General features: G+C 41.0%; 1 protein-coding gene across 1 annotated transcript; it reads right to left on the minus strand.

Moving 5' to 3' along the window:
- Positions 1-6,992: 6,992 nt before the first annotated feature.
- Positions 6,993-10,613, minus strand: LOC122547691 (cell wall protein DAN4-like; the record flags this gene model as incomplete). The annotated part of the gene is made up of 3 exons (XM_043686289.1): positions 10,469-10,613; positions 8,580-8,795; positions 6,993-7,180 (listed from the first exon to the last, which is right to left on the minus strand). Coding segments are annotated over exons 1-3 (546 nt in total), but the record flags the coding sequence as incomplete, so codon positions are not given.
- Between the last annotated feature and the right edge of the window lie 6 nt (positions 10,614-10,619).

The following is a 10,619-nucleotide window of genomic DNA, read 5'->3' on the forward strand; positions in this document are numbered from 1 at the left end:
AGGTAGACAAAAGCTTAGCAGATAATGAGAGAAGAATGATAAATTAAACTGTATTTACTCCAATGCAAGAGGCCTGACTGGTTGGTTCGCCATAGGAAATACAGGGTTACAGGAATGGGGTGGGTCTGGGTGGGATGCTCTTCGGAGGGTCAGTATTCGCTCATGGGTTGAATGGCCTGGTTCCACATTTCTAGGTCATGCCTAACAAATCTGTTAGAACTCTTTTGGTTTGATTTATTACTGTCACATGAACTGAGGTACAGTGAAAAGTGGTGTCTTACGTACTTTACAGGCAGATCGCACTATACAAGTGTCTCAGGGTAAAAGCACAGAGTGCAGGATACAATCTTACATCTGCCAAGATGGCACAGAAAGAGATCAACATGAACATAAAAGATATCCATTCAAAAGTCTGATAACAGTAAGGAAAAAGCTGCTCTTGAATCTGATTGCATATGCATACAAGCCTTTATATGTTTTGCCCACACAAGATTATAAAAGAGCGCAACTGGGTGGTAAGGGTCTTTGATTATGTTGACTGCTTTCCCGAGGCAGCCGGAAGTATAGACAAGTCAATGGATGGGAGGCTGGTTTGCAGTACGCACTGAGTTGTGTTCATAACTCTCCAGAGTTTATTTCGGTCTTGATAAGAGTAGTTGCCATATCATGTTGTGCTGCATCTAAATAGAATGCTTTCTATGGTGCATCTATAAAAAATTGTAAGAGTCTTTATGGACAGGCCAAATTTCCTTAGCCTCTTGAGGAAGTAGAGGCATTACTGAGCTGTTTTGACCGTAGAGTCGACATGGGTGAACCAGGACAGATTGTTGGTGATCATCACTCCCAATTCTTTGAGAAGGTAACAAGCAAGTTCGACAAAGGAGAGCCAGTGGACATGATATATTTAGATTTCCAAAAGGCCTTTGACAGGGTGCCACACAGGAGGCTGCTAAATAAAATAGAAGTCCATGGTCTTAGGTACTGGCATGGATGGAAGATTGGCTGATTGGCAGAAGGCAGTGAGTAGGGATAAAGTATGGCTGCCAGTGATTTGTGGAGTTCTGAAGGTCAGTATTGAGATGACAATTATTTACATGTGATGCTAATGAGCAACTGCTTTTTGGTACTTTTATATTTGTGGAGACTGTGTTAGTTTTCAAGGTCCTTTTTTTATTCTCACTAACTCATTCATTACGTAATACAGTCACCTAGTAACAATGCTTCCTATATGTGGGGCATTGGGATTTATTCAGAAGCAAAATTGGAAGAATTCATCAAAGCGCTCAGTGATTATCAACTCAATTAAACATAAAGCCTAAGTATACAAGAAAGCATTAATTTAACTGTTTCCATGAGTAGAGGAATCTCAAATCAGGGGACATAGTTAAAGAATCAGGGAATTTAAAATTAAGTTTAAAGGAAATAATCTTCTCTCAGAGGGTGGTAAATTCTTTACCTCAGAGAGTTGTGGAAACTCAAGTATTTAACAAGGACAGAGATAGATTTTCAAAATATCAAGAAGCTAAGGGCCAGGAGGAACTGGCATGAGGAAAAGACTTGAGTCCTAGCTCAGTTGCACCAGTGTGTACTATCTATAAAATAACCTGTAGCAATTCATCAAGGCTCCTTGCAACACTACCACTGAGAAACAGGGAATACATAGAGTTCCTCTCCAAATCATACCATCCGGACAAGAGAGAATCTAATCATCATCCCTTGACATTCAATGTTATCACTAAATTAGGCATGAGCAACCATCATTATTATTAACCAGAAACAGAACTGGACAAGACGTGCACATACTGCGGTTGCAATAGTGTGTCAGAAGATAATAATGCTGCAGCAAACAACTCACCTCCTGATTCCCTAAAGTCTGTCTGCCATGCACAAGACAGAAGTCAGAAGTCTGATGGACTCCTTCCCACTTGTCTGGAAGAGTGCAGATCCAAGAAAACTCAAGAAGTTCGACACCATCCAGAACAAAGCAGCCCTTTTCATTGGCACCCCATCTATTACCTTTAACAATCACTCCCTTCACTAGCAATTCTCAGTAGCAGCAGTCATATTGCTAGAATATGGACACATTTGCAGCATCCAGTGCTTTCAATTATTTCTTAATAGTGTGTGGAGTGAATCAAATTGGCTGAAGAATTGCTGGGAACCTCTGGAGGACACCGAGATGGTTGTCACAAATGCTTCAGCCTTATCTTTTGCACTGATGTGCAACACTCCACCATTATTGGGGATGGGGATGTTTGTGGAGCCTCCTTCAGCACTGATTTGTTTAATTGTCCACCACTATTGACAACTGAATGCAGCATGACAGCTGAGCTTAGATCTAATCCATTGATTATGGAATTGCTTAACTCTGTCTATCATTTGTTGCTTATGCTCTTTGGCATATAAGTAGTCCTGTTTTGTAACTTCACCAGGTTGATGTCTCATTTTTAGGTATGTTGTATGCTGCTCCTATCATCTCCATCTGCACTTTTCATTGATTCCCTGGCTTAATGGTAAAGAATGGGATATCAAATGGGCTATTAGATTATACATTGTGGTTCAATACAGTCCCGCTTCTATTGTTACATTGAAACATGGAAACTACAAGCAGGAGAAGGCCATTCATCTCTTCGAGACTGTTCTGCCATTCAATATGATCGTTGCTAAATCCCGATCTCAATATTATATTCCTTCTTTCTCTCTATGCTCCTTGATACCTTTCTAATCAAAGGATATATCTATTACTTTCTTGAATACATTCAGTGACTTGGCCTTCACAGTCTTCTGTGGTTGAGAACTTCACAGGTTCTCTATGTTTTGAGCAAATAAATGTTTCCTCATCTCAGTCCTAAATGTCCAATCATGTATCTTGTGACTGTGTCCCTTTTCCAACCAAGGGAAACATCCTTTCTGTACCCTACTCTGTCTAGACCTGTTAGGTAATGTGATCAAAATAGTTCACAAAACTTCCAGTGTGTCTCACCAAGTCCCTGAATAATAAGACATTCCTACTGCTGAACTCAAATCCTCTTGCAATGAAGGCCAAAATACCTTTAGCATTCCTAATTGCTTCCTGCATTTGCATGTCTATTTTCACTGACTGAGCTACAAGAACACTTAGATCCCTATTGACATTCACACTTCCCAATATCTCACCATTTAAATAATACTGTTCCTTTCTGTTTTTCACACCAAATTGTAATACCTTATATTTCGTCATATTGTGCAGCACCTATCATGTATTTACCCACTCATTCAACTTGTCTTAACCACCTTGAAGCCTCCTTGCATCCTTCTTACAACTAAATCCCAACCTGGTTTGTGTCATCAGCAAACATGAAGCATTGTATTTGGTTCTCTGATCCATGTAACTTATAAATGCATATACACCTTATATCACTGGGACCCAAGCGTTGATCCCTGCAGTACATCACTAGTCACTACCTGCCACTTAGAAAAAGATCCATTTATGTGGACTCTGTTTCTGTCTGTCAATGAATTTTCGGTAAATGCCAATATACTACCTGTTGTCCCATGTGCTTTAACTTTTCCCAATAATTTCTCATGAGGAGACCTTATCAAAATCCGGAAAATCTAATATACCACATTCACTGGTTATTCTTATTTATTATACTTGTTACAGGCTTTAAAAAAAACTAAAGCAAAGTATGATATCTTTTCATAAATCCATTGGCTTTGACCAATCCCAATAATGTGAATCAAGTATTTTGTCATCATATCTTTTACAGTCCATTTCTACGTCCCTTGCAACTTTGTCACCACAAGGATTTTGCTGTGCTTACTCCTACTGATTCTGTCATAGATGGATACATCTGTGGCAGGCAGGTTAGTGAGGATGAGGTCAAGGATGGATTTCCCTCACTGTCCCTGTTTACCAGCTGTGTCCTTCAAGACTCGACCAGCTCAATCAATAGTGGTGTTGTTACGTAGTTATCAGCAGGAGATTTGAGATTTCATGGGATTTGGAATAAATGATGAGGACTCCATGGGCAACTTGCTCCAAACTGTACACCACTGTGACACCACCTCTGCTGGGTCTGTCCCGCTGATGGGACAAGCCATAACCAGGGATGGTGATAGTGGTGTCTGGAATATTGATTTATATGGAAATCTGTGTAGAAGAGGACTGATTTGAGTTTACAAATGTCTGAATTAACTGAAATTTATGATGGATCAAGATGTTGCCTGATATGTAACAAGATTTTAAGAATGGATTACTCAGGTGATGATAGAGGAGGTGACTGTTTTAGAAACAATACAAATACCAACATGCTGACAAAAATGCCAGTCTGGACAGGGTTCTGGAGTGCATCCAGTCCTTCTTGTTGGTTGTGTGTTGTTCCTGATGACAGAAGGAGATGTACAAAGTTAAAAGTCACACAACACCAGGTTATAGTCCAACAGGTTTATCTGAAAGCACTACTCCTTCATCAGGTGGTGGTGGAGTATAAGATCATAAGACATAGAATTTATAGCAAAAGTTTACAGTGTGATGTAACTGGAATTATATATTGAAAAATACCTGGATTGTTTGTTAAGTCTTAACAAATCTTAACAAGTCTTAACAAATTATTTCAGTTAGAGTCATAGAGCCATAGAGATGTACAGCATGGACCCTTCAGTCCAATGCGTCCATGCCGACCAGATATACGAACCCAATCTAGTCCTACCTGCCAGCACCCGGCCCATATCCCTCCAAACCCTTCCTATTCATATATCCATCCAAATGCCTCTTAAATGTTGCAATTGTACCAGCCTCCACCACTTCCTCTGGCAGCTCATTCCATACACACACCACCCTCTGCGTGAAAAAGTTGCCCTGTAGGTCTCTTTTATATCTTTCCCCTCTCACCCTAAACCTAACCCCTCTAGTTCTGGACTCCCCGACCCCAGGGAAAAGACTTTGCTTATTTATCCTATCCATGCCCCTCATAATTTTGTAAACCTCTATAAGGTCACCCCTTAGCCTCCGACACTCCAGGGAAAACAGTTCCAGCATGTTCAGCCTCTCCCTATAGCTCAAATCCTCCAACCCTGGCAACATTCTTGTAAATCTTTTCGGAACGCTTTCAAGTTTCACAACATCTTTCCGATAGGAAGGAGACCAGAATTGTATGCAATATTCCAACAGTGGCCTAACCAATGTCCTGTACAGCCGCAACATGACCTCCCACCTCCCGTACTCAATACTCTGACCAATAAAGGAAAGCATACTAAACGCCTTCTTCACTATCCTATCTACCTGTGACTCCACTTTCAAGGAGTTATGAACCTGTACTCCAAGATCTCTTTGTTCAGCAACACACCTTAGGACCTTACCATTAAGTGTATAAGTCCTGCTAAGATTTGCTTTCCCAAAATGCAGCACCTCATATTTATCTGAATTAAACTCCATCTGCCACTTCTCAGCCCATTGGCCCATCTGGTCCAGATCCTGTTGTACTTTGAGGTAATCCTCTTCGCTGTCCACTATACCTCCAATTTTGTTGTCATTGAGCCCAGCACCAATCTTGTGGCACTCCACTGGTCACAGGCCTTCAGTCTGAAAAACAACCCTCCATCACCACTCTCTGTCTTCGACCTTTGAGCCAGTTCTGTATCCAAATGGCCAGTTCTTCCTGTATTCTGTGAGATCTAACCTTGCTAATAAGTCTCCCATAGGGAATCTTGTTGAATGCCTTACTGAAGTCCATATAGATCACATCTACCGCACTGCTCTCATCAATCTTCTTTGATACTTTCTCAAAAAACTCAATCAAGTTTGTGAGACATGATTTCCCACGCACAAAGCCATGTTGACTATCCCGAATCAGTCCTTGCCTTTCCAAATACATGTATATCCTGTTCCTAAGGATTCCCTCCAACAACTTGCCCACCACCGAGGTCAGGCTCACCGGTCTATAGTTCCCTGGCTTGTCCTTACCACCCTTCTTAAACAGTGGCACCACATTAGCCAACCTCCAGTCTTCCGGCACCTCACCTGAGACTATCGATGATACAAATATCTCAGCAAAAGGCCCAGCAATCACTTCTCTAGCTTCCCACAGAGTTCTTGGTTACACCTGATCAGGTCCTGGGGATTTATCCACCTTTACCTGTTTCAAGACATCCAGCACTTCCCCCTCTGTATTCTGGACATCTCGCAAGATGTCACCATCTATATCCCTACAGTCTATATTTTCCTTATCCTTTTCCACAGTAAATACTGATGCAAAATACTCATTTAGTATCTCCCCCATTTTTGGTGGCTCCACACAAAGGCCACCTTGCTGATCTTTGAGGGGCCATATTCTCTCACTAGTTACCCTTTTATCCTTAATATATTTGCAAAAGCTCTTTGGATTATCCTTAATTCTATTTGCCAAAGCTATCTCATGTCCCCTTTTTGCCCTCCTGATTTCCCTCTTAAGTATACTCCTACTTCCTTTATACTTTTCTAAGGATTCACTCAATCTATCTTGTCTAGACCTTACATATGCTTCCTTCTTTTACATCACACAGTAATCTTTTGCTATAAATTCTGTGTCTTATGATCTTATACTCCACAACCACCTGATGAAGGAGCAGCGCTCCGAAAGCCAGTGCTTCTAAATAAACCTGTAGAACTCTAACCTGGTATTATGTGATTTTTAACTTTGCATGCCCCAGTCCAACACCGGCTCCTCCAACTCATGACAGAAGGAGATGTGTGTGTCACTCCTGCTGTCTTGCTTTTTCCCATTTTCCACACAATTATGGTAGTGTACACAGGAGACACATGTATCTGAGATGCTTTTCATTGGTTCATGAACAATTAATACTCCTCAATGAGTCACTGACTCAAATAATAGGCTAAGAGTGAATTCTTGCAGCTTCCACAACTTGGGAATAATAATCTTGCTTTTCCTAACAATTTTCCACAAGACGCATGTTAAACCATGATCAATATAGATTGCACATAGGTGACTGTGATTAACATGACCATTACTTACAGCTCTTGGAGGATGCAGAGCTGAGCAACCTTCTGGTGACACTGTTGTTGGTGTGGGAGACTGTGTGGTTGGCTGAGGTGATGTGGTTTTTTCACATGGTTTCATGTGCTTCACAATATGGCAGTTTTCTGCACATAATGCATAAAAACACCAGCCTTCTTTGTCTTGAGAGTTGTATACAATCTCCCCTGGAAAGAAGATAAAATTGACAGTTTGAAGATAAAACTGTCAAGTTGACAGTTCTGAAAGGTTACATTAATTTGCGGTTTTGTTTAAAGGTACACTGTGACTTCATGCGTCTGATTGTGTCATAATAGAATCTTAGGCTGTAGGTTTGCAACAAAAATCCAAATACACTGCTGGGATTTCATTCCAACCTTCCACGCTGAAATGTTTGGATTGAGCCTGGTCTCTCTCTGACTAACGCTGTAGTCATTCAATCATAGGCAGCCTCTAAGTAAAACAAGATGAGTCTTCTGTCCCCTGCTGGCAAGGAAAACCAGTAAATGAGACTGCTGGCAATTTGCTCATTCCTGCAGCATCATTGAGAGGGTGGTTAATGCTGGGACTGCAGCTAGAACAGTAGTTGACACTGGAACTGGATATGAAGGTAAGCAGGCATGGTCTCACCAGAGCCAAGATGGAAGGCCCAGAGCAAGGGCGCAGGTGGTGAGGGAACTGTGCAGAACAAGTTGGGGAATGGGGTAAGATTCATATTGAGCCTGGCCTCAGTACACCAAGGGTAATACTATAATAGTGACAAGAAGATCCCCTTGAGTGACCATTAGGTGGAGAATGAGATGCCTCATAGGGCACACGCATGAGTGGCTGGGTTGGCTGATATCGCTGCATCTGTATGCAACGTCAGGTGACAGAAGGGCAAGTGTCAGGAATGATGCCCACGGCCATTGTGTACAGTTTTATGTCCAGCAAGCCTCTGCCAATCTGTCAACAGGGAGCTTTAAATAACCATGCAAGCTGTATATGTCATTGAAGACGTTTGATAAGCCCTTCTTTCCTCAATAAGAAGGGAAGTAAGATTTACAGTTCAGAATTGCAGGCATCCTTTGACTGACCCATCACCAGTGTCGGTAAACATAAGCATATAGATCTTGAGAAGAGCTAAACAGATTATTTTTGGTGAGAATGTGCGAATTTGGGAGCTGAAATAGAAAGAAGAATACAATGGACAACATAAAAAGATGAAAACAGGAACAAGATCGGCAATATTTTCACTGCACTACTGATGCCTTCCTACAGAAAAACTGTTCAAGGAAATCTTAATTTTAAGAAAAAGAATGTGAGATCAGACAGGGATTATGCTGCAGTTGACAATATTATTAATTGAAACTGGACCATTTCACTGAAATCTGAATACATTTAAGTAGCTTGAACACAAAATTAAAAACAAATTGACAAAGAGAACCAAGTCATGCGAAAGGAACATAGATTCTGATATGCAGAAATTGAGAGAATATCTAACTGGCCTGCCTGTTCATATTTCTTAACTTAAGATCACAAATTGTAAATTATCCAAACGTTAAATGTGACAAAATACTGGAGAGTCGAATTAATCAACTCATTTACCAGGTGAGAATACTTGTCCATTGGCGTGGCAAAAGCATCTTGTTGTTTCTGTCGATGAGGGAGTTACTGTTACTGTTGTTGCAGTTTCGGATGGAGTTGTAGTGGGTGCTGTAGTGGTGTGACATTTGCCGGTGTACTTCACAATCTCACAGCTCTTGGTACAGAGCGTGAAATTACACAGGTCTGATTTACCTACAGAAGTTACCACTGCCTGTCCTGGAAGACAAAAGTCATGAAAATTATGTTACAGGTATGGAACATAGGCAAAGTAGTGTTACTTCCGCAATCATAATTGCTTATGCAAGTTAAATGAACTCACACCGGTGTATAATTGTTTCAGCCAAGAGCTGAGGCAACAAGAATGAAAACTATGTGAAGGAAATGCATAATTGATTTTGCATTAGCTAAAATGTGCATGCAAGAATGAAATGTGCCTGCAAACAATGGTAGATGTTACAGACAAAGAGATAAGGTGCTGTGAGGAGAGGGGGTTAAGCTAGATATGCCTGTACAAACAGTAGTTATAAGCATCTGTTTCCCACTTCTGCAAAAACAAGAACAAACCACAATCATGAAGTCATTAAGTCATAAGATCATAACAAGTAAGGGACGATATACCTAACAATGGCCTACAGCAGGATGTGGTCAAACGGCCTTGTGAGGACAGAAATAAGCATTTTGTCACAGACAAGGACGGATAAGGCAAGAGATAAACAAGAGTAATCGGTGCCGGTCTTAGAGAGGTGGGAGATGTAAACAGGGGAGGAGCAATGGGATGAAAGAATAGGAACCAAATTACATAAATGTTGTGTACTAGTTGAATTCAGTGTGGGTGTGACCCTGCCTTGTGGACAGTAGACACCATACCCTCTTGCAAGAGTGAAATAAATGACACGACTGATTCAGATCTTGTCTCCGACTGAAATTATTGAAGTGAGTCAGCTTCGTTTCTCACACAGGCATCTCATGATGAGTTCTCACACAGCTACTTGATTTACCTTACTGTCAATATATAGACGACAGTGGCTACTGTATTTGGAAACATGACAAAATAAACATGACTGTGCAATAACCATGCATGAAGACTACACATTAAAACTATGGGCAATTGTCATGTGTGTTCTAAGCAGCTATTTTGGCAGGAAAGTCATTCGAGAGGATATATCACATTCATTACACTGTTGCTAAACTCCCAGGATGTGCTTCATTTACAAACAGGTCGAACAGATTCCAAACAGCAAACATGCACTTGGCTGACTGCACTGAACCTAATGTAACCTAGATATGGCATCATTGCATTTGAGTCATCTGCCCTTGAATTTGTTCACCATGTTGCTCATCTCTGGAGCGAAGTTAAAGGAATTTCAAACTGCACGAAAGAAACCTTGCAACATCTTCCTGCAAAATCAGAATATGTCATCCTGCAAGACGAAACGTGGCGAAAAACTATGAAATCTGAAGTCAATTTGAACGCTGTCCAATAGATGTGGTAAATGGCTGAGATAAGATATAAATGGTGTGGCAAACATCTAAATGGTGCGTACGAATGGTTAGCAGACGTAAACAGACAAGTGAGCAAAGTACATTAACGTGAGTGCAAATTGAACTTAGTTTCTTTCTTCTTTCACTTCCCAAAGAAACAACCACCTGCACATGTTCGTCAAGCAGAAAAGCAATGCCATTTGTTTGATGAAATGAAACAAGACAAGAAAGTTTTCACTTTCTGCAACTGCTTGGAACAAGTCATTCACAAATTTGGAATTGCCAGTTTAGGGCGCATTCTTGATCACACTTCTGAGAGGTTAATGGAGACACACATCAGACAAGATTCCCAGCTTGCCTATGCAATTTGTCATGGTACCAGATTTCATTTGAGTTGATACACTTACCAGGTGATAATGTTTGTCCATTGGCGTGGCAAGAGCATCTTGTGGTTTCTGTAGATGTGGGAGTTACTGTGACTGTCGTTGTAGTTTCAGATGGAGTGGTGGTCGGTGCTGTGGTGGTTTGACATTTACCCGTGTACGTCATAATCTCACA

This window comes from Chiloscyllium plagiosum, unplaced genomic scaffold, assembly GCF_004010195.1.
Source record: "Chiloscyllium plagiosum isolate BGI_BamShark_2017 unplaced genomic scaffold, ASM401019v2 scaf_4180, whole genome shotgun sequence".
NCBI classification, from domain to species: Eukaryota; Metazoa; Chordata; class Chondrichthyes; order Orectolobiformes; family Hemiscylliidae; genus Chiloscyllium; species Chiloscyllium plagiosum.